This window comes from Boleophthalmus pectinirostris, unplaced genomic scaffold (assembly GCF_026225935.1).
Source record: "Boleophthalmus pectinirostris isolate CB_2022bp ecotype Guang Dong unplaced genomic scaffold, ASM2622593v1 HiC_scaffold_22, whole genome shotgun sequence".
NCBI lineage: Eukaryota > Metazoa > Chordata > Actinopteri > Gobiiformes > Gobiidae > Boleophthalmus > Boleophthalmus pectinirostris.
Genome location: NW_026571190.1, coordinates 41,633,749 through 41,657,748, shown reverse-complemented (window position 1 = coordinate 41,657,748; position 24,000 = coordinate 41,633,749). Strand labels below are relative to the sequence as shown.

General features: G+C 45.1%; 1 protein-coding gene across 1 annotated transcript in view; it reads right to left on the bottom strand.

Annotated features, from left to right (window-relative positions):
- usp34 (ubiquitin specific peptidase 34) overlaps nucleotides 1-24,000 on the bottom strand; it is a 140,822-nt gene that overhangs the window by 5,132 nt on the left and 111,690 nt on the right. The window contains exons 68-79 of the mRNA XM_055158681.1: nucleotides 23,472-23,776; nucleotides 20,724-21,053; nucleotides 18,304-18,461; nucleotides 17,422-17,500; nucleotides 16,106-16,232; nucleotides 14,918-15,025; nucleotides 14,054-14,158; nucleotides 13,780-13,904; nucleotides 8,969-9,092; nucleotides 5,781-5,860; nucleotides 4,146-4,427; nucleotides 339-498 (exon numbers count right to left, since the gene is read on the bottom strand). Coding sequence (XP_055014656.1) covers nucleotides 339-498; nucleotides 4,146-4,427; nucleotides 5,781-5,860; nucleotides 8,969-9,092; nucleotides 13,780-13,904; nucleotides 14,054-14,158; nucleotides 14,918-15,025; nucleotides 16,106-16,232; nucleotides 17,422-17,500; nucleotides 18,304-18,461; nucleotides 20,724-21,053; nucleotides 23,472-23,776 — 1,983 coding nt within the window. The remainder of the gene's footprint in view (nucleotides 1-338; nucleotides 499-4,145; nucleotides 4,428-5,780; nucleotides 5,861-8,968; nucleotides 9,093-13,779; nucleotides 13,905-14,053; nucleotides 14,159-14,917; nucleotides 15,026-16,105; nucleotides 16,233-17,421; nucleotides 17,501-18,303; nucleotides 18,462-20,723; nucleotides 21,054-23,471; nucleotides 23,777-24,000) is intronic.

Genomic DNA, 24,000 nt, shown 5'->3' with positions numbered 1-24,000 from the left:
TGCTTTACGTGCTTTCTCGCTCCGTCCGTCATGTTGAATTAGTGTTTCTTGCCGCCGACCAAAATAATTCCCAGCATGCAACGCACGCTTTTGTCAACAATGAAACTCGCCTGTATAACAAGACAAAATGAACATATTTGACTCACTGCAACTTCACTTTACACAGGAAATGTCGGCTCCTGCTCTCTCATTTTATAAAATACATTTCCACCAAAAAGTGCGGCTTATATGTTTTTTTCTTCTTCATGACACATTTTTTGGCTGGTGCGACTCATAGGTTCATAGTTCGGGTTTGGGTCTGATCCTGATCTAAACCCCTCTGCCGCGGCGGGACGTACCTTTGCCGCGCTGCGCCTCGGTTTCCATGGCGCTGCGCTGCTGCACGCACAGACGACATCGCCCCAGCAGCTCGGAGAGGGCGGGGCTGAGGGCGGGGCCGAGGGCGGAGTCTGAGGCCTGAGGCTGAGACGAGAGGAGCAGCAGGAGCACCCGAAGGTCCTACAGGACGAGAGAGAGACGGTCTGAACCAGGACTAAAACAGGACTGAACCAGGACTAAAACAGGTCTGAACCAGGACTAAAACAGGTCTGAACCAGTCTGAACCAGGACTAAAACAGGACTGAACCAGGTCTGAACCAGGACTAAAACAGGTCTGAACCAGGACTAAACCAGGACTAAAACAGGTCTGAACTAAACAGGACTAAACCAGGACTAAAACAGGTCTGAAAGGTCTGAAGGACTAAACAGGTCTGAACCAGGACTAAACCAGGACTAAAACAGGTCTGAACCAGGACTAAACCAGGACTAAAACAGGTCTGAACCAGGACTAAAACAGGTCTGAACCAGGACTAAAACAGGTCTGAACCAGGACTAAAACAGGTCTGAACCAGGACTAAAACAGGACTAAAACTGAACCAGGACTAAAACAGGTAAAACAGGTGAACCAGGACTAAAACAGGTCTGAACCAGGACTAAAACAGGTCTGAACCAGGACTAAAACAGGTCTGAACCAGGTCTGAACCAGGACTAAAACAGGTCTGAACCAGGTCTGAACCAGGACTAAAACAGGTCTGAACCAGGACTAAACCAGGACTAAAACAGGTCTGAACCAGGACTAAACCAGGACTAAAGGACTAAAACAGGTCTGAACCAGGTCTGAACCAGGACTAAAACAGGTCTGAACCAGGACTAAACCAGGACTAAAACAGGTCTGAACCAGGTCTGAACCAGGACTAAACCAGGACTGAACCAGGACTAAACCAGGACTAAAACAGGTCTGAACCAGGACTAAAACAGGACTGAACCAGGACTGAACCAGGACTAAACAGGTCTGAACAGGACTAAACAGGTCTGAACCAGGACTAAAACAGGTCTGAACAGGACTAAACAGGACTAAAAAGGACTAAAACAGGTCTGAACCAGGACTAAAACAGGACTGAACCAGGACTAAAACAGGTCTGAACCAGGTCTAAATCAGGTCTGAACAGGACTAAAAAGGACTAAAACAGGTCTGAACCAGGACTAAAAGGACTGAACCAGGACTAAAACAGGTCTGAACCAGGTCTGAACCAGGACTAAAACAGGTCTGAACCAGGACTAAAACAGGTCTGAACCAGGACTAAAACAGGTCTGAACCAGGACTAAAACAGAACCAGGACTAAAAACAGGACTAAAACAGGACTAAAACAGGTCTGAACCAGGACTAAAACAGGACTGAACCAGGACTAAAACAGGTCTGAACCAGGACTAAAACAGGTCTGAACCAGGACTAAAACAGGACTAAAACAGGTCTGAACCAGGACTAAAACAGGTCTGAACCAGGACTAAAACAGGTCTGAACCAGGACTAAACAGGACTGAACCAGGACTAAACAGGTCTGAACCAGGTCTGAACCTAAAACAGGACTAAAACAGTTCTGAACCAGGACTAAAAACAGGTCTGAACCAGGACTAAACCAGGACTGAACCAGGTCTGAACCAGGTCTGAACCAGGACTAAAACAAGACTAAACCAGGACTAAACAGGACTGAATCAGGACTAAACCAGGACTAAACCAGGTCTAAACCAGGACTAAACCAGGACTAAACCAGGACTAAACCAGGACTAAACTAACTAACTAACAGGACTAAAGATGATACGCAGCTTTACATCTCCATGTCTCCTGATGACACCAGACCAATGGATGCCCTTTTTAACTGCATTCTAGAAATTAAGTCCTGGATGGTAGAAAACTTCCTCCAGCTTAACCAGGACAAAACTGAGGTTTTAGTCATTGGTCCTGAGGCCCAGAGAGAGAAACTTTTACCCAAATTCCAAACACAGTCCTTTAACCCATCTCCTCTAGTGAAAAACCTGGGCGTCATTTTTGACTCTGAGCTAACTTTTATCCCACACATTAAGAACATCACAAAAATTGGTTTTTATCACCTAAAAAACATAGCCAGAGTCCGCCCCATTCTCTCTCTGGCCAACACCGAGACGCTGATGCTTTTATCACCAGTCGAATAGACTACTGTAATGCCCTGCTCTCTGGTCTTCCCAAAAAGAGTATTTCAGGTTTGCAATTATTACAAAATTCAGCAGCACGTGTCCTGACGAGGACCAGAGGGCGGGACCACATTACACCGGTTTTAAAATCACTGCACTGGTTCCTGTGTGTTTCAGGATCGATTTTAAAGTTCTTTTACTGGTTTTTAAATGTCTTAATGGTCTTGGGCCTTCTTATCTTTCAGAACTGCTTTTACCTTACGAACCCTCGCGGACCCTGCGCTCCTCTGGCAGCAGGTTCCTGGTCATTCCAAAGTCAGGAACACACACTCACGGAGAGGCGTCTTTTCAGCACTATGGCCTCGTCTATGGAACTGCCTGCCAGAGGAGCTCAGGGCTGCAGAGAACGTTCATGTTTTTAAGAGTAGGCTCAAGACCCACCTTTTTAGCTTAGCTTTTGATTGAAATCTTATACTTTTACTTGTTTTTATTTATTGTACACATTTTACTATATTTATTTATCTTAGGCATATTTTTTAGGATTTCCAGTGTTTCCTTTGTAGGAGCCTCTGCATCGGGAGTGGAGGTCAGCTGTGGCTGCTGGGTCTGTCATGTGGGCTCCTGGTGGAGGGATGGTGCTTGGGCCTCAGGTGTCTGGGCTTCATCTCTCCCCTGGACCCTGTGGTGGTTCCTGGTGGTGGTGGACGTCTCTCTGCTCCCGGTGCAGACGGCTCCTCTGATGGTGCTTCTCAACTGGTTCGCCTGTATTCAGCCTCACATTTTATTGTGTCCGGTTATGTATTTTAGCGTGTGAGTGTGAGTGTGTGTGTGTGTGTGTGTGTGTGTGCATGTTTGTGTGTATGTGAGTGTGTGTTTGGGTTGTTTGACTATGTGGGGTTGGGGGTGCGGGGGTTGGGTTGGTGGGTGGGTGGTTGGGTGGTTGGAAATGCGGGACTGTTTTTAATCACTGTAAAGCACTTTGTGTTGCATTTTGTATGAAAAGTGCTTTATAAATAAAGTTTGATTTGATTTGATTTGATTAAACCAGGACTGAAGCAGGTCTAAATCAGGTCTAAAGCAGTTCCGAACTAGGACTAAAGCAGGACTAGCACTTGTTCGGCAAACCTGGTCCAAATCCTGGTCCAACCCAGATCTAACCTCAGTCAAAACCCTGGTCTATCCCCAGTCTCCCAAGCCTAACCCTGATCCAAACCCTGATCCAAACCCTGATCCAAACCCTGATCCAAACCCTGATCCCCCCGGTCTGTCGTCCCCGGTCTGTCGTCCCCGGTCTGTCGTCCCCCGGTCTGTCCTCGGTCTGTCGTCCCCGGTCTGTCGTCCTCGGTCTGTCGTCCCCGGTCTGTCGTCCCCGGTCTGTCGTCCCGGTCTGTCGTCCTCGTCGTCTGTCGTCCCCGGTCTGTCGTCCCCGGTCTGTCGTCCCCGGTCTGTCGTCCCCGGTCTGTCGTCCCCGGTCTGTCGTCCCGGTCTGTCGTCCTCTGTCTCTGTCGTCCCCGGTCTGTCGTCCCCGGTCTGTCGTCCCCGTCTGTCCCGGTCTGTCGTCCCCGGTCTGTCGTCCCCGGTCTGTCGTCCCCGGTCTGTCGTCCCCGGTCTGTCGTCCCCGGTCTGTCGTCCCCGGTCTGTCGTCCCGGTGTGACTCACGGCGTTGAGCAGGCTGCAGCTCTTGTGCAGCTCCCCCTTGTGGCTGCAGAGCGCCGGCTGCAGGCTGCTCTCTTCGTTCAGGAGGTTTGTGACTAAAACACTGATGAGGTTGGAGCGTCCGGGCGCAGACAGGACCTGGACTTTGGGCATGAAGCAGGACAGAAAGGAGAAGGCCGGACCCAGGTTGACAAAGGAGCGCTCGTCCATCACGATACACTTCATGTATTCACTGAAGGCCGGGTCCTCGCACAGAAGCTTCACACACGACTTGGACAGCGCCGTCTGAGGACAGAGACACATGGACATACAGATGTGCTCAGAGACACAGTCCACTGCACACATCTGTCCACATGTGACACTTTAACATTAAACACAGTGTTTCGGTTTCATTTGGACACAAACTCTGTTCTAAAGACAAACCTGAACACGTCAGTGTGTCGTGTAAATCCTAAAGTCTAAAGCCTCAACATCTTCTGTGTCTTTGCACCTTTTCAACTGATTTACATTTACAGAGCAGCAGCGCTGGGGGCAGAAATCTATGGTTTTATATTAGGGGTGGGACATTGAATTAATAACAAAGAAATGAATCAGTAAAAATATGAACAGATTTTACTGCAGTTTGTCAGTGCCTCATGTGGTGGTGCGACAGACACTGACACACACACTTCTGACCACAACAACAGTGGAGCAGGAAAACCTCCAGCTCTGCTGTACGGACATTTGTATAAAAAAAACCGACCTGAGGGAAATATTGACAAAGGCGTCGTTTACTGCAAACTGCAGAAAAGAGTTTCAGATCACAGACGCAGCTCGACTCTGCGACACCATTTAAATGTAAAACATTTAAGACTGTGGATCTGCAGCAGGAGCAGTTCTGCTCCGAGTACAAACAACATCACAAACATTTAAAGTTTTTTTTTTTAATCCAGAAAAAGTTTAAAGTTCTACACAATAATCAGGACACAATCGGGACATTTGACTTTTGTTTTTCATTTTCCATGTTTGGAAAATAGGCAAATTATTCTCCAGGTCACTGAGTCATGTGCAAATTTTTTCCCTACTTCCCTTCCCTTCATTTTGTGGATTTTTTCCCCCTTACTGTACACAGTGTAAATGAAAAAAAAAAAATAAATAAATAAATAAAACAATAAAAAAATAAAACTATTCATAAATAAATAAAACAATAAATAAAAAAACTATAAATAAATAAATAAAACAATAAAAAAAAACTATTCATAAATAAATAAAACAATAAAAAAATAAATAAATAAATAAAACAATAAATAAAAAAACTATTCATAAATAAATAAAATAATAAATAAAAAACTATAAAAAATAAATAAAAAAATAAAACTATACATAAATAAAAAAAATAAAATAAAAATAATAAATAAATAAAAATAAATAAACAAACAAGCAAGCAAACCTGTAAAAATCTTGGTTGAGATTCAAGTCCAAGCAGAAAGCACAAAACATGAACACATTTTAACCATAAAACCATCACTTTTTACTCAATATTCTAATTTGGCAAATCTCTAAAAGCAAATCGAGAGAATTTGAAACAACACTAAAACCAAAACAGTGTATGTGAGGTTTGAGCCGTGGCCCCGGCGGTGTCTCTGCGTTTGCACTGACCTGAGACTGACACAGCTCCGTCCACAGTTTGGGAAACAGCGTGAGGTGCAGCGGCAGGCCTTCGTACGCGATCAGAACACCTGAGGCACGAGACGACACACGTGACACACAAAAACAAAAGAAAAACCAGACATTTTAAAGCTCCTGTATCACACAAACCGACTCCTGTGAGCTTTAAGTCGTGTCAAAAACAAACCCGCAGTTGTGTTTTGTTTCATTCACATTCGCACTTTCACCTTTCAGTTCAGTGGAGAACGGCGACTCCGGGGAAGATGATGATGTCGATGTTAAATAAATGACTAATTGTTAAGAAATAACTCCAGCTCCAGGTGAACAGACGCTCGATTTGAAGTTCACAGGTCAGAACGCTCCACTTCACACGAGCGTCACGTGAGAGTTAAATGAGCGTGTTTATATAAATACTTCTAGGACAGTGGTCACCAACCTGTAGATCGCGATCAACAGCTGGATCTTTGCCGTGTCCCCGGTAGATCTCCATCTTAATTCAACAATTTGTGATAGATAATGTAATAGAACTTCTCTCATTAACCCTTCGATACACTGTTAATGCTGTTTAATGGTCAAATTTGCACTATTTTGGTTGTTTCACTGCATTTGGTTTGCATTTTGTTTGTATTGCAGTTGCACATTTCTTTTCTTGCAGAGAGTGTTTCAGTCCCCATTCTGTAATGAGTGTTCCTTTAGTAAGAATGCAAAAATAAAGCTGTCTGGAACTATAAACATGATAACGTTTGCTGTTATTTACGTTCATGTTGGTAGATCTTGCGCTTTTCCTCAGACCAAACATGTAGATCTTTCTCTGAAAAAGGTTGGTGACCACTGTTCTAGGACTTTTAAGTAGAGCAGACGTAGAGTATTTTATGGGTGTGTCAGTGGAGAGACACATGAGGGTCCTGGTGCACAGCTCAGTTCTGTCTGTTTTAAAGTTACACACAAAGAACCGACTGTGACTTTTAGCGTCGCACAGAACAACAATTCAACTGCAGTATTTTTCAGACTATAAGTGTCACTTTTTCATGGTTTGTGTGTTTCCTGTGACTTATTCTCCGGCGTAACTTATTTTCTGGATTATAAGGCACACTGTCACTGAATGCTCTATTTTTATTTATTTCTTCTATTTTTAAGGCAAACACACATTCACCAAGACAGGGAGACGGCGCCGAGCGACTTAAAGACCTGAATAATTCTAACTGGAACTGACGCCGAGTCTGACGACGGCGACGCAGAAGAGTTTACCTCTGTTTCCCTCCGGAGGTCGAGGCCGAGTTGTTCAGAAGTGACACCGAGGATGAAGAACCGAATGGATTTAGTGATTTGGAGTTTATCAATTACATTTCTGCCAAAAAGTGTGACTTGTATATGTTTTTTTCTTCTTCAGTAAACATTTTCTGGCTGGTGTGAAAAATACGGTACAAGACTCTCCCCTTTAGTCCTCCAGACCCCCACTCTCTCCCCTTTAGTCTCTCCCAGACCCCCACTCTCTCTCCCTTTAGTCCTCCAGACCCCCTCTCTCCCTTTAGTCCTCCAGACCCCCTCTCTCCTTTGTCCTCCAGACCCCCACTCCTCCCTTTAGTCCTCCAGACCCCCCTCTCCCCTTTAGTCCTCCAGACCCCCACTCTCTCCCCTTTAGTCCTCCAGACCCCCACTCTCTCCCCTTTTAGTCTCCAGACCCCCACTCTCTCCCCTTTAGTCCTCCAGACCCCCACTCTCTCCCCTTTAGTCTCCAGACCCCCACTCTCTCCCCTTTAGTCCTCCAGACCCCCACCCACTCCTTCTCCCCTTTAGTCCTCCAGACCCCCCTCCCTTTACTCCCCCCCACTTTAGTCCTCCAGACCCCCACTCTCCCTTTAGTCTCCAGACCCCCCCACTCTCCCTTTAGTCCTCCAGACCCCCTCCCCCCCTTTAGTCCTCCAGACCCCCACTCTCCCCTTTAGTCCTCCAGACCCCCACTCTCTCCCCTTTTAGTCCTCCAGACCCCCACTCTCCCCTTTAGTCCTCCAGACCCCCCCCACTCTCTCCCCTTTAGTCCTCCAGACCCCACTCTCCCCTTTAGTCCTCCAGACCCCCACTCTCCCTTTAGTCCTCCAGACCCCCCACTCTCCCCCTTTAGTCCTCCAGACCCCCACTTCCCCCTTTTCCTCCAGACCCCCCACTCTCCCCTTTAGTCCTCCAGACCCCCTCACTTTTCCCTTTAGTCCTCCAGACCCCCCCCACTCTCCCTTTTAGTCCTCCAGAATCCCTCACTCCCCCTTTAACCCTCCAGACACCCTCACTTTTCCCTTTAATCCTCCAGACACCCCCCTCCCTCCCCTTTAGTCCTTCAGTAATATAAATTCACGCTTTCGATGGATGAAATAATCCAAAGAGCGTTTTATGTTTTGCCTTTTATGTTTTACGTTTTATGTTTTTGTGTTTTATGTTTTGTGTTTTGCCTTTTATGTTTTTTATGTTTTGTTTTATGTTTTGTGTTTTATGTTTTGCGTTTTATTTTGTGCGTTTTGTGTTTTATGTTTTGCGTTTTGTATTTTGTGTTTTATGTTTTGCGTTTTATGTTTTTGTGTTTTATGTTTTATGTTTTATGTTTTGCGTTTTGTATTTTGTATTTTATGTTTTGTGTTTTATGTTTTATGTTTTGTGTTTTGTATTTTGTGTTTTATGTTTTGTGTTTTGTTTTATGTTTTATGTTTTATGTTTTATATGTTTTGTTTTGCGTTTTGTATTTTGTTTTTATGTTTTGTGTTTTGTGTTTTATGTTTTATGTTTTTGTGTTTTATGTTTCGTGTTTTTGTTTGTGTTTTATGTTTTTATGTGTTTTGTGTTTTATGTTTTTGTTTTATGTTTTGTATTTTGTTTTATGTTTTATGTTTTGTTTTGTGTTTTATGTTTTGCGTTTTGTATTTTGTATTTTATTTTGTTTTGTTTTATGTTTTGTGTTTTTGCGTTTTGTATTTTGTATTTTATGTTTTATGTTTTGTGTTTTATGTTTTATGTTTTGTGTTTTATGTTTTGCGTTTTATGTTTTATGTTTTATGTTTTGCGTTGGAGAACCGACGGCCTCTGACTCAGACACGTGTGAATGAAACAAAACCACGACAGAACAGGGATCGACTGAAACCGCGTGCGAAGCTGCAGATTCGAGGCCGTGTAAAAGTGAAAGTGAAACGTACTGAGTTTGACGAGCGTGTCCGTGAACTTCTCGCAGTTGACGGCGACGCGACAGAGCAGGTGAATGAACTGGTGGTAGGACAGGAAGTAGTCCAGCAGCATGCGGTCGTACACCTCGTCTTTACCCTGCGGCGCGGGAAAAAACAGAATCACACAGAGGAAACATCACACGACACCAGCGAAAAAAGAAAAAACAACAACAACAAATGCACAACAAATGGATCCTGTAGAAAAGTTTCAGGTATTTGTACATTTTACAGCAGATACTTTTTACTTTTACTTCATTACATTTGAGCAGGTGTTTGTAGTTTGTGTCCACTTCGTTTTTTTTTAACTGGACTGAAAAGTAAAAAGTGTTTCTTGTACGATTTGAGTGATTGTTTTAACACCGACAGAAGGTTTTGAGTCGGACTGGGACCAAAATTCAGCCGTGGTATTTTTCCTCTGGACCAGCTCCACAAAGGCTCAGAAATGTACGATCTGAGTCGCCTTTTTTTTTTTTTTTTTTTTTTTTACAAACAAACAAACAAACAAACAAACAGCCCATTTTACTCATAACAACACTGAGTTTTAATACATTTTACACACAAAACGGAAAAAAAAATTAAAAATGTAAACGATAAATATCTCCATCTCTCTATCTCTCTCTCTCTCTCTCTCTCTCTCTATCTATCTCTCTCTCTCTCTATCTCTCTCTCTCTCTCTCTTTATCTCTCTCTCTCTCTCTCTCTCTCTCTATCTCTCTCTCTCTCTATCTCTCTCTCTCTATCTATCTCTCTCTCTCTTTATCTATCTCTCTCTCTCTATCTGTCTATCTCTCTCTTTATCTATCTCTCTCTTTATCTCTCTATCTCTCTCTCTCTTTCTCTCTTATCTATCTCTCTCTTTATCTCTCTCTCTTTATCTCTCTCTCTTATCTCTATCTCTCTCTTTTATCTGTCTCTCTCTTTATCTATCTCTCTCTTTATCTGTCTATCTCTCTCTCTATCTCTCTCTCTCTCTCTCTCTATCTCTCTCTCTCTTATCTCTCTCTCTCTCTCTTATCTCTCTCTCTCTCTCTCTCTCTTATCTCTCTCTCTCTTCTATCTCTCTCTCTTTATCTCTCTCTCTCTCTCTTATCTCTCTCTCTCTCTCTCTCTATCTATCTCTGTCTCTCTCTTTATCTATCTCTCTCTCTATCTGTCTATCTCTCTCTCTTTATCTCTCTCTCTCTTTATCTCTCTCTTATCTATCTCTCTCTTTATCTCTCTCTCTCTATCTATCTCTCTCTCTCTATCTCTCTCTTCTATCTCTCTCTCTCTCTCTATCTCTCTCTCTATCTCTCTCTTTATCTCTATCTTTTTATCTCTCTCTCTATCCATCTCTCTTTTATCTCTATCTCTTTATCTGTCTCTCTCTCTCTGTATATCTATCTCTCTCTCTTTATCTATCGCTGTATCTCTATCTGTATATATCTCTATCTCTATTTCCATCTCTCTCTCTCTCTCTGTCTCTCTCTTTCTCTCTCTCTATTTCCATCCATCTCTCTGTCTCTCTCTCTTTCTCTCTCTCTCTTTCTCTTTCTCTCCTCCAGTGGAGCGGAGACTTTCTGTATAAAACATTCACATTATTTGTTTGTAAAACTTTGGACGTTTCACAAACTGATGCAGGACGAAGCTCCGCCTCCGTCCGTCTGCTGAACACGAACAAACATCCACATAACCAACCAACGTCTTTTATTATAGAAAAAAAAACATATTTCAACTATTTTAGCCCAAATGATGTGATTATTTTCAGATTTTTAATCATATTTGACAACATGAAAACAGTGTAAACTCGCTGCAGTGTTTTATGGGAAGGTTCTTTGGGGCAGGAGACATTTTCAGTCGGTTTATTCGGACGATAAGTGAACGACAAGCCAAACTCTTCACATTTACACAGATATTTAACGCGTTTAACAACTTATTTGACGCGTATTACAAGCTTATTTGACCATAAACGTCAAATAACAACCATTTGACGCGTCGAATCATTCTTATTTAACGCGTTAATTCTACCTATAATAATGATCCTCCCACTGCTGAGTTCTCGTGTTTCATTTTCTCCTCCTTTGACGATTGTAAACGGACAATTATAAATAATCAGTTGCTTAATGACGACCGTTTTAAACTTGACAGACGACAATTTACACAGTGTGAGTTTTATTTTTTAAGAGTAAAGATCGTGTGTAGTGATTGGCCGAGAGCGTTTTAAACCCACTGACTGGGAGGAAACAGTGTTATTGTAAGTGTTATAAGCTTGTAATACGCGTTAAATCAGGTGTTAAACGCGTTAAATAAATGTGTAAGTGTGAAGAGTTTGACTTGTCGTATGCGCGAGGCAGACGACTTCCAGACGTAAAACCTGCACTGTTTGGTTTTTCAATTGGAGTCAAGTAAAGATAAAATACGAGCGAAACCGTTTCTGCAAATTCTTCACATTCTTCTTGGGTGGGACTGTCGAGATCCCAAGCACGCGTTTTGGGCCAGTCCAAATTGAAGACCGGGGGTGGACTGGTTGTACAGAAGGTTTCCAGTCTGAACCTGTACATGAAATTACACAGAACTGTTGAGAAAATCGAATGTGCAGCTCTGATCACTACATTTAAAGGGATAGTTCAGGTTTTTTGACATGAATCTGTGTGTCGTCCCCGTCAGCAGTGTGGTGCATCCACTCTGACTTCACCTCCGACAGCGTCCGGTGAGCCCAGATCCTGGCCGGTTTTGGTGCTGAGGAAAGTAGTTCGGCGAGTTGTGCTGGGGACATTAAAATAAAGTGTTTTTCTTCTCAAAACAACCTGTGTTCAGAAGAGTGACACATTTGCACCACAAAACCTCCGTCCTCTAAAAAGTCAGACCTCATAATCGCTTGGCGCTATTTTCTCTCCGTACGTATCACTGCGCGCTCGTTTCACTTTGTTAACTGCTCGGAATGTCAGCGACAACATGTTTGATGACGACACCGATGATGAAGAAATTTTAGCACAGACCCAATGGGAGATCTTTTTGAACCTGAATATACGTCCGTTACAGGAAAACGGTGAAATTTGTGCGGAGATTCAGACAGATTTTTGTTGTTACAGCCCGGAAAATCGCACGTTCGCACCATTTTTTAGATATATTCTTATGTATCTTATACCAGCTTATATACCCATCACGCCAGCTCTGACATTAGGTCTCTCATGTCGCGGCGTCACCGGTCTGAACAAGTAAACACTGCTGAACAACTTAAGAAAACGATTGATCCGTGCGCGGCTGTCACCTGGCGGCCGCGCGCAGTGATACGTACGGAGAGAAAATAGTGCCAAGTGATTATGAGGTTTGACTTTTTAGAGGACGGAGGTTTTGTGGTGCAAATGTGTCACTCTTCTGAACACAGGTTGTTTTGAGAAGAAAAACACTTTATTTTAATGTCCCCAGCACAACTCGCCGAACGACTTTCCTCAGCACCAAAACCGGCCAGGATCTGGACTCACCGGACGCTGTCGGAGGTGAAGTCAGAGTGGATGCATCACACTGCTGACGGGGACGACACACAGATTCATGTCAAAAAACCTGAACTATCCCTTTAACACTTTAACAGTTCTCATAATCTCTGTGAAATACTTTTTACTCTAAAAGTATAGTTTTAGATGGGCACTTCAACGGGATAAGAAGGTTTCAGTCACGTGATCACGATGACGCGCAAATTTCAGGTGGAGGGCAGGAAGTGAAGACAAACACGACAAACAAACACGACAAACAAACGCGGCTCTGGAGAACACAGACATGGAGAAGAGTTTTTATTGTCAGGATTTAGAGCCAGTAACGAGGCAAAAAGTACGAGCAGTTAGTCGACAAATATATCGGACGTGACCCTGATCTTATTGAAAATGAGAGAATTTTCAACCGAAGTAAAAGATTTGCCGACAATCGAGGCAGAGGAGATCATGAACTATTTAGCTCTTCAGACGTCGTTCTACACCAGACAACAGATGAAGGCAAAGTACAAAAGTCTGGAGGCATAGAACTTTTTTTGTCAGTGGATGGATCCTCAACCTCGGTGCAAAACGTCTAAATGATGATGATGGTTTGGTCTTGGCCGGGGTGAGTGTTTCTCTTATTTTATGTGTATAAACGTTACGGGAAAAACTGCAGTGTATCGGCAGTGACCGATTTATCTGAACTATTTAATGTCAACAAACGTCGTTAGTCGTTAATGATTCGTTTATGTTTAGGTAAACCACAAAAAACTATTGATCTTTGTAACAAACCTTTGTTGAAGTGTCACTGCAGACACGAGCATCAGTGAATTCTGCTCCTCCCGACTGTAAACAGGTTTGTAATCCACTTTTTACGGTGTTGTTTGACCTTTGTGGACGACTATATTCGGTTCTCTAAAAAAAAAAAAAAAAATCGCTTTTCCTTCTCTCGGTTAGAACGATTGGCACAGCTGTAAACGACACAACACGTCTGCATTTTCCTCCAGTCGGTTCACTTCCTGCCCTCCGTCTGATTTTGCGCTGACGTGAAACCCAGATATACTTTTATTTAATTCGATTTTTATACGTGATACTTACTTTTACTTGAGTCATTTCTTGTCCCTGTGTCTGCACTTTAACTTAACAAAACTGAGTACTTCACCCATCACTGTTTAGAGTTTTAAAAAAGTCCTACACCTGCATTTGTCTCCTCCTCAGTTTCATTTGGATTTAAACGTTTACGTGATCTTTTTAAATCGGAATTCGCGTTTCTTCGGGATTAAATCTCTCGTGCGGACGTGGCGTCGGCCCGCGGAAGGTTCTGGCGTCTCGTACCTTGCTGCTCTCCACCATCGACGGCAGCAGACACATGTTGAGCTCAGGTCGGGGCGGGCGGATGTTGTTTTTGGCTCCCATCAGTTTGATGTTCTCCCGACACGGCAGGTACGGCCCGAAGGACACTGAGGGCGACACACAGGCATCAGCGTCAACACCGAGAACACACACACAACTCTTTCTCAACACAGATATTTCTCTTTTTTTCTGGGTGTATGTTTCAGCAGACGTGAGTGTGGAGTTCTGTGGGGCTGCGTCGGGAGGCGGGACTCACTGGGGATGTTGCTGTGGTGGTAGGTGCAGTGGTTGTGCTGTAGAAACGGGACCAGCGTGTGGAGGAAATCATGAGGACTGAGCAACACCAGCTCCTTCAGCACGTCTGCCACAGAACAACAAGGAGGACAAAATCAGGTTAAAGTCCCTGGTCCGGTCCCTGGTCCGGTCCCTGGTCCAGGCCTCATGTTTTTCATTAAACAGAGAATTAAATGTTAAGATTGTAAATCGATAAAAACACTTAAAATTCCTTAAAATGAGCAGGTTGAGCCAGAAATTCAATCTCGAGTTTGACTCCAGGTTTAGTTCCAGGTCCGGTCCTGGTCCGGAGCTGATTTTGTTCTGACTCAGTCCCTGGTCCAATACCTGGTCCAGTCTGAGCTTTGTCCCTGGTCAAGTCCCTGGTCAAGTCCCTGGTCCGATACATGGTCCAGTCTTGGCTTTGTCCCTGCTTCTGTCCCTAGTTGAGTCCCCGGTCCAGTCCGTGCTCCAGTCCGTGTTTTAGTCCCTGGTCCAGTCCGTGGTTTTAGTCCCTGTCCAGTCCGTGGTCCAGTCCGTGGTCCAGTCCCGTGGTCCAGTCCGTGTCCAGTCCGTGTTTTAGTCCGTGGTCCAGTCCGTGGTCCAGTCCGTCCAGTCCGTGGTCCAGTCCGTGTCCGTGGTCCAGTCCGTGGTCCAGTCCCTGGTCCAGTCCGTGTTTTAGTCCCTGGTCCAGTCCCTGGTCCAGTCCGTGTCCAGTCCGTGGTCCAGTCGTGTTTTAGTCCGTGGTCCAGTCCGTGGTCCAGTCCGTGGTCCAGTCCGTGGTCCAGTCCGTGGTCCAGTCCGTGGTCCAGTCCGTGGTCCAGTCCGTGGTCCAGTCGTGTTGTACCTAAACATGCGTTCCGCAGCTCTGGGGGGCTGTAGGAGTTCAGCAGAGTCAACAGTTTGTGGGCGAAGTCGATTCTCTCCTGCCACTGGATCAGAGCCTGTTTCACGTCTGAAAAACACAAAAACACAAAAAACAGGGTCAGAGTCTGAGTGAAAAGTGGTCAAACAGTTTTCATTTTCAGTACGTCACAGTTGGGACTTTGACCCAGTTGGAGGAGGTGAACCAAAACACACACACCACTTTAATACAGGTGCACTGTCAGGTGCTCTGTCAGGTGCACTGTCAGGTGCTCTGTCAGGTGCTCTGTCAGGTGCACTGTCAGGTGCACTGTCAGGTGCTCTGTCACTGTCAGGTGCTCTGTCAGGTGCTCTGTCAGGTGCTCTGTCAGGTGCTGTCAGGTGCTGTCAGGTGCTCTGTCAGGTGCTGTGTCAGGTGCACTGTCAGGTGCACTGTCAGGTGCTCTGTCAGGTGCTCTGTCAGGTGCACTGTCAGGTGCAGGTGCTCTGTCAGGTGCACTGTCAGGTGCTCTGTCAGGTGCTCTGTCAGGTGCTCTGTCAGGTGCTCTGTCAGGTGCTCTGTCAGGTGCTCTGTCAGGTGCACTGTTATGTTTCTCATAAGAGGAAAACAATGAATAAACTCATCTCCAAAACACACGACAACAACTGGGACAGACACACTCCTCCTGTCCTCTCTGTCTCCTGTCCTCTCCTGTCCTCTCTGTCCTCTCTCTCTCTCTCTCTCTCTCTCTCTCTGTCCTCCTCTCTCTCTCTCTCTTCTCTCCCTCTCTCGTCTGTCCTCTTCTTCTCTCTTCTCTCCTCTCTTGTCCTCTGTTGTCTCCTCTCTCTCCTCTCCGCTCTGGTTTTCTTTCTCCATAAACTCAGGGAGGAGCAGAGTCTCGCAGCAGGATTCACATCCGTCTCACTCTTTCATAGATTTTTCTGCCGCTGGACTTATTTTCTCGACTGAACCGTTCGCTCTGCTCCACACGTGAACAAACGGCGCCGCGCGATGCCGTCGTCGGGTCGCGGCTCTGTTGGGCTGCGCGGGTGTGAGTGCGGAACACAGAACCCGACAGGAAACGGCGCGGTTCTAAAGTCCACGTGTAAAGATTTGTGCCCTCAGTGTAACAAACACAGTGTGAACAGGTTCAGACGAGTGATTTGTTTCCGTCTCGTGTATGTTTCTCACCTTTCCTCTGCAGGTAGGGCCTGGTGGACTTGAGCACCGAGAGGAAGATGGACAGCAGCTCCACCAGGTCTCCGGTCACGTGACACGCCGTCGCCTCGTGGTACATCATGTGCAGCGTGTTAAAAGACTGAAGAGACAAAGAGAAACAAATCTGCATCCCGTCCTCACTCAGAACGACGACGGAGGATGAGGGTCAGATAAAAACAAAAAACATGCTGGCGCTACGAGAATAAAGTCGGAACATTTTGACATTAAGTCGTAATTTTATGAGAATAAAGTGTCAAAATAAAGTGTTAATATCAGGAGAATATCTGCGGCTCGTGGAGAATTTGGAGCATTTTGTAAAGGAGAAGAATCTGTGGATCATTCGTTCATTCGACTGAACAAGGACTGAATCAGGTCCAGAACCAAACCAGAAAGACCAGGACTGAGACCGGGACCAGACCAGGACTGAAAATGGTTTAGTCCTGGTTTAAGTCACGGAAATGGGAAATGGTGTTTCCATGACTTTAAAATGCGATGAGGGAATAATGCGCCGCATACGGACTGAACCAGGACTGAACCAGGACTGAACCAGGACTGAACCAGGACTAAACCAGGACTAAACCAGGACTGAACCAGGACTGAACCAGGACTAAACCAGGACTAAACCAGGACTAAACCAGGACTGAACCAGGACTGAACCAGGACTAAACCATTTTCAGCCCTGGTCTGGTCCCGGTCTCAGTCCCAGTCTCAGTCCTGGTCCTGTTCCCGGTCTCAATCCTGGTCTCAGTTCTTGTCTGGTCCCGGTCTAAGTCCTGGTCTCAGTCCCGGTCTGGTCTCGGACCTCGTTTAGTCCTGGTTCAGTCCTGGTTCAGTCCTGGTTCAGTCCTGGTTTAGTCCTGGTTTAGTCCTGGTTCAGTCCTGGTTTAGTCCTGGTTTAGTCCTGGTTCAGTCCTGGTTTAGTCCTGGTTCAGTCCGGAGGCGCAAATAATGAAGAAAATTGTTGTTTTTTTCTTATTTTTAGTTTTATATTGAAAAACAAGGTTTTTTTTCTGCCGCATTTTTCACTTTGACTTTGATTTTATTACGACTTTTATTCTCATAATATTACGACTTTAATGTCAAAATGTTACGACTTTATTCTCGTAGCACCAGCATGTCTTTTTTTATTATTATTATTATATTATTATTATTATTTTTTTTTTTTATCTGACCCTTTTACTCCGTCGTACAGAAGGATTAAGATCATCGTCTGTGTAGTTGTTTTTGGTTTTTTTCAGGTGTTGTTGTATCTGCAGTGTGGTGCGTTGAGCAGCAGGGGGCAGCGTTACCTCGGTCATGAGGATGAGTCCTCTGTTGAACACCACCAGGAGCCTGTCCTCGTCGTTCTCCAGTAAAACTCTGAAGGCACTGCAGAAGAAGAAGAAGAAGAACATGAACACGGTCAGTATGTTCACGTCAGCAGAACTCGGTCAGAGCAGAGAGTAAAGAGACTAAACTAATTCTACAATCGTCACGTAAAATCTAAACGTCTTAATCCGTGTGTCGTTCATTTGTTTTTCAAAATAAAACCAAAAATAAGAAAACAAAAAAACAACTTTATTATTTGTCTCCAAAACCAAAATGAAAAAACAGATAATGATTTGTTTTTTCAATTGTCGATTTTGTGGAAATGGAAAAAACATAACGACCGTTTACATGGACTTCAGTGACTGAACCAGGACTGATCCAGGTCCGGGACCAGACCGGGACTAAGACCAAGACCAGACCGAGACTGAGACCAGTCCGGAACCAGACTGGGACCAGACCAGGACCAGACCGGGACCAGACTGGGACTGAGACCAAGGCCAGACCAAGACCAGACCGGGACCGAGACAGGGACCAGACCGAGACTGAGACCGGGAACAGACTGAGACCAGACCAAGACTGAGACTGAGACCTGGACCACACCTGGACCAGTCTCGGTTTGGTCCTGGTCTGGTCTCGGTCTCAGTCCCAGACCTGGATCAGTCCCGGTTCAGTCCGTATTCGGTCCAGACGTCCGACGTCACAGTCACTGAAGTCACGTCTGACGCTCTGTGGTCAAACTCTACCTGGAGTCACAGAGCCTCAGACAGAGCAGTGCCTCCGGTTAGCGTCCGTCACGTCCCCAGACTCGGTGTCAAGTGTTTGTTTTTGTTTTTTTGTCGTGTTTTTGTGGCGGCGTCTCTGACCTGATGAGCGTGGTCCAGCAGGAGCGTCCGTCCAGACAGCGCAGGTAGCAGCTGATGGTGGTTTTCTTGAACTGTTTGATGTCCTCCAGCTCCTCGTCCCTCATGTCCGGCCTCTGAGCCACGAACAGCTGCATGAGGCTGAACAGCTCCTCCACCGCCTGCAGGGGGCGCAACACAGTCATAAAACAACACAACAGCTCCTCCACCGCCTGCAGGGGGCGCAACACAACCATAAAACAACACAACAGCTCCTCCGCCGCCTGCAGGGGGCGCAACACAACATAAAACAACACAACAGCTCCTCCACCGCCTGCAGGGGGCGCAACACAGTCATAAAACAACACAACAGCTCCTCCACCGCCTGCAGGGGGCGCAACACAACCATAAAACAACACAACAGCTCCTCCGCCGCCTGCAGGGGGCGCAACACAACCATAAAACAACACAACAGCTCCTCCGCCGCCTGCAGGGGCGCAACACAGTCATAAAACCAACACAACAGCTCCTCCACCGCCTGCAGGGGGCGCAACACACAGTCATAAAACAACACAACAGCTCCTCCACCGCCTGCAGGGGGCGCAACACAACCATAAAACAACACAACAGCTCCTCCACCGCCTGCAGGGGGCGCAACACAGTCATAAAACAACACAACAGCTCCTCCACCGCCTGCAGGGGGCGCAACACAACCATAAAACAACACAACAGCTCCTCCACCGCCTGCAGGGGGCGCAACACAACCATAAAACAACACAACAGCTCCTCCGCCGCCTGCAGGGGGCGCAACACAACCATAAAACAACACAACAGCTCCTCCACCGCCTGCAGGGGGCGCAACACAACCATAAAACAACACAACAGCTCCTCCGCCGCCTGCAGGGGGCGCAACACGAACCAGGGAAGGTAACAGATGCATGTGACAGATAATACTCCCTACAACTGTACAACTCACCCTTATGTCACAGATAATACTCCCTACAACTGTACAACAACTCACCCTTATGTCACAGATAATACTCCCTACAACTGTACAACTCACCCTTATGTCACAGATAATACTCCCTACAACTGTACTGTACAACAAACTCACCCTTATGTAACAGATAATACTCCCTACAACTGTACAACAACTCACCCTTATGTGACAGATAATACTCCCTACAACTGTACAACAACTCACCTTATGTGACAGATAATACTCCCTACAACTGTACAACTCACCCTTATGTCACAGATAATACTCCCTACAACTGTACAACAACTCACCCTTATGGAACAGATAATACTCCCTACAACTGTACAACAACTCACCCTTATGTCACAGATAATACTCCCTACAACTGTACAACAACTCACCCTTATGTCACAGATAATACTCCCTACAACTGTACAACAACTCACCCTTATGTCAACAGATAATACTCCCTACAACTGTATAACAACTCACCCTTATGTCACAGATAATACTCCCTACAACTGTACAACAACTCACCCTTATGTGACAGATAATACTCCCTACAACTGTACAACTCACCCTTATGGAACAGATAATACTCCCTACAACTGTACAACAACTCACCCTTTTGTCACAGATAATACTCCCTACAACTGTACAACAACTCACCCTTATGTGACAGATAATACTCCCTACAACTGTACAACTCACCCTTATGGAACAGATAATACTCCCTACAACTGTACAACAAGACCCTGATTAGAGCCTAATTAAAGGATGATTAAACTCTTGTTAAACTTGGACCCTGACTAGACCCTAATTAGACCCCTCTTCCCCCCCTTTACCCCTCCTCCTCTCTCACCTCCTCCTCCTCTCTCTTACCCCCCCTCCTCTCTTACCCCTCCCTCCTCTCTTACCCCCCTCCTCTCTTACCCCCCTCCTCTCTCCTACCCCCCTCCTCTCTTACCCCTCCTCTCTTACCCCTCCTCTCTTACCCCTCCTCTCTTACCCCCTCCCTCTCTCCCTCCCTCCTCTCTTACCCCCCCTCTCTCTCTTACCCCCCCTCCTCTCTTACCCCTCCTCCTCTCTTACCCCCCTCTTACCCCTCACCCCTCCTCCTCCTTACCCCTCCTCCTCCTCTCTTACCCCCTTACCCCACTCCTCCTCTTCCTCCTTACCCCTCCTCCTCTCTTACCCTCCTCCTCTCTCTTACCCCCTCCTCTCTCTCCTCCTCTCTTACCCCCCTCCTCTCTTACCCCCTCCTCTCTCTCCTTACCCCTCCTCTCTCTCTTACCCCTCCTCTCTCTCATCCTCTCTCTACCCCCTCCACCCCCTCCTCTCTTACCCCCCTCCTCCTCTCCTCTACCCCCTCCTCCTCTCTCCTACCCCCTCCTCTCTCTCTCTCCCCTCCTCCTCTCTTACCCTCCTCCTCTCTCCCTCTCTTACCCCCCCCCCTCTCTCTTACCCCGGGGTACTGGCTGGCGTGGGGCGTCAGGTTCTTGAAGGCCCACTGGATGTTCTGGTGGGAGGCGAGGGCGCGGGTGAAGGCGGGCGAGGCCTCGCAGCACAGACGCAGGATCCCGTAATACGCCGGCAGCATCCCGCGGTTGAACAGCACCACCTCCTGGTCGTCGTGGTCGGCCAGGATGTAGTTGAAGGCGATGTTCTTGGTGACCACCGGGTTCTGCACCACCAGCCTGACGTTCTCGGGACAGTCCACGCACACGTTGTACCAGAACGAGAGCAGCGCCTGTTTGTTGTGATTTGTGGCGATGGCGGGTTCCGACAGTTTGGGCTGAAACACAAAAGAGAAAAACGTCACGGGTTTGTTAAAGCTGCAGGGTGGAACTTCTTCTCTGCTGGAGGCTCCGTCAAACGCTTTTCTCCATGGAGAGGTTATTGTTTTGTCTGAAATGTTCCACTGTGTGGCATTAAAACTTTCCATCTTCACAGAGACCAGACAAAGCTACAGATCAGATCTGTGGAGAGGCGACCCCACTCACAGTCACAGTGTCTGTTTTTCCAGGTGTTTTTGAGCTTTAAAATCACCTGTAACTGAATAAATGGACCAGGTCCAGCAGAAGTAAACAACAAGACCAAAACTTCAAGTGAATTCATCTGATATAAAAGTGTATTGAACAGATACATATGTACTCGAGTTTATCAAACTGTTGACCTTTTTTCTGTTCCATTTTTGGTTCTAAAGTTCCAGACGTTTTTAAACAGACCATGAATGAAACATGGAACAAAAATTATTTCCCAAATTTCAAAGACCTGAAAATCATGTAAATAAATGTTTGTATTTCATCATATCTTGTGTTATTCCATCTTTGAACTGTTGATGAAGGGACAGGATATAAAAAAAAAAAAGTATTTAAAATGATAAAAATGTTCTTGGAAGGACTGACATATTTTATAGAAATAGTTTCTTTCATTTTGAAGTAATATTAAAATATTCAGAAGAAAAAAGTGACAAATGATGTAAAATCCTGCACCTTCTACTTGTTTGTACAATTTTCCCTCCGTTACTTTTCCCTCCGTTACCATGAACTTTCTTAATAAAAAATCTCATGAGTCAAAAAGTAAGAGGTTTTTCAACCTAATCTTGTACCATATGGTAGAAAACTATATGAAGCAAATATTCAAACCAGTTTGTTAAGGATATGAAAGTGAGAACCAAGAGTTATCACTGTTTGGATTTATTGACCAAAAAGTGCTGCATATTTCATTCCCTCCGTTACCGACATGAGTTTTTTAATTTTTTGTCTTGAACTTGAAAGAATCTCACAGGTTTAACTTGACCCTGTTGGAGTGTAACTCTTTCCTACATTCTGATACTTTACTTATTTCAATAGTTCCTCTAGTTTCTGAATAAGAGACATTTGAATGTCAAAAATCTGACCCTGTTTCCCTCCGTTACCACTTGACTGAACCCTAATGTAGTAGAGTTGTTTAGTGTCACACTGCGGAACATTCCAGGCACAGAAATGACGTCTCCATAGAAACAAGCTTGTGACGGACCCTCAACCAAAAAGTTACACAGTGCACCTTTAATACTTTACACCAGGAGTGTCAAACATACGGCCCGGGGGCCAGATCTGGCCCTCCAAGACCTTTAATGTGGCCCTTGGGTGATTTTCTACTCAAATATTTTAATTCTATTTTCTATTAAAATCTTGTTAATTTTGTGTGGTGTTTATCACAGCAGCGTCTCCAGCGTCTCTGTACGTGGCCCCTCCCACCAGAGCAGCACAAATGAAGACTTGTCTCTTTCCAAACGCTCTTAAAGGACGATCGTTTTGACTGTTGACCGTGACACACTCATCAGAAAAATGTCCAACATGAGAAAAGTGGAGCCGTTTATGTTTACAGACAAGTTCATGTTCAAACTTTGTGTTGAAATTGTATTTTTCTTAAAGTTTCAGGTTGTTCATAATATTATAATATTTAGTAAAAGAAAGAGTTCATCAATTCAAAAAGATTTGTGTAATAGATTTGTGTTTCTCTGCACAAATATTTGAACTTCTTGTTATTTTGGGGTTTATATGACATGAGTTTTCTGATCCAGACACTTTGGATCAAGTCGGTTGGACTCGACCCCGGAACAAAATGAGTTTGACACAAATTTTCCAATCTCCATAGAAACAACCAGACCAAACTTAACATGATAAATATTTATGACAATAATATTCTTATATTTTTATTTGTATGTGTAAAATTCTTTATAATTCAATTATAAAGAATTTCACAGTAATCCATATACAAAACTCATCAAAGTCATAATTTTCAGGTTCTATGTTCCACCTTCCGTGTTTCGTGTGTTCTGCGTCGAGGGACACGGTGGAGGAGTTTTTCACGTTTGTTTTATGACGCATCGGAAACGTCGTTTAAAAAGAGTTTGAGGAAATGTTTGAGAATCATTCAATGTGGATGTTTCATTGTTTTAATCCAAGTTTGAATCAAATGAATTTAATCTGAGGTGTGTAAAAGTTTTGTTTTGTTTTTTTTTATTATTAATGCAGCGATAATGTTTTGTAATGTTTTGTAATGTTTTTTATGTTTTCATGAGGTGGAGGATTTTGAGTTTTTTGCCTCTTCTACTTTTTTTAATCTAGTGTGTTTTTTTATTGTTATGTTATATTCGTACTAAATCAATAAATACATAAATAAATAATATGATGATGATTTGATGTGATTTCTTTTTGATCTGTACCTGAAAGAGGTTCCAGAGGTCCATGAAGCATCCTGAGAACATGATCTTCTCGGTCTTGGAGATGAGGCAGTAGGTCATGAAGCTGAAGTACTGCACCAGCTTGGTGGTCCCGTGGACACTGGCGTCCACGTACAGTTTGGCTCGGCCCAGGAGGCCCAGCAGCAGGTTGTAGACCTGGTGTAGAACCACCGTCGTGTCGGCAGGAAGAGGAAGCTCCCGCGTCGGCAGGTGCAGCGAGCGAGTCGAGCGGAACATCTGACGGAACGAGTTACTCGGAATCAGGGACACCAGCAGGTACGCCGCCGCTGGAGAGAGAGAAGAGAACAGAAGAGAAGAGAGAGAGAGAGAGAGAGAGAGAGAAGAGAAGAGAGAGAGAGAGAGAGAGAGAGAGAGAGAGAGAGAGAGAGAGAGAGAGAGAGAGAAGAGAGAGAGAGAGAGAGAGAGAGAGAGAGAGAGAGAGAGAGAGAGAGAGAGAGAGAGAGAGAGAGAGAGAGAGAGAGAGAGAGAGAGAGAGAGAGAGAGGAGAGAG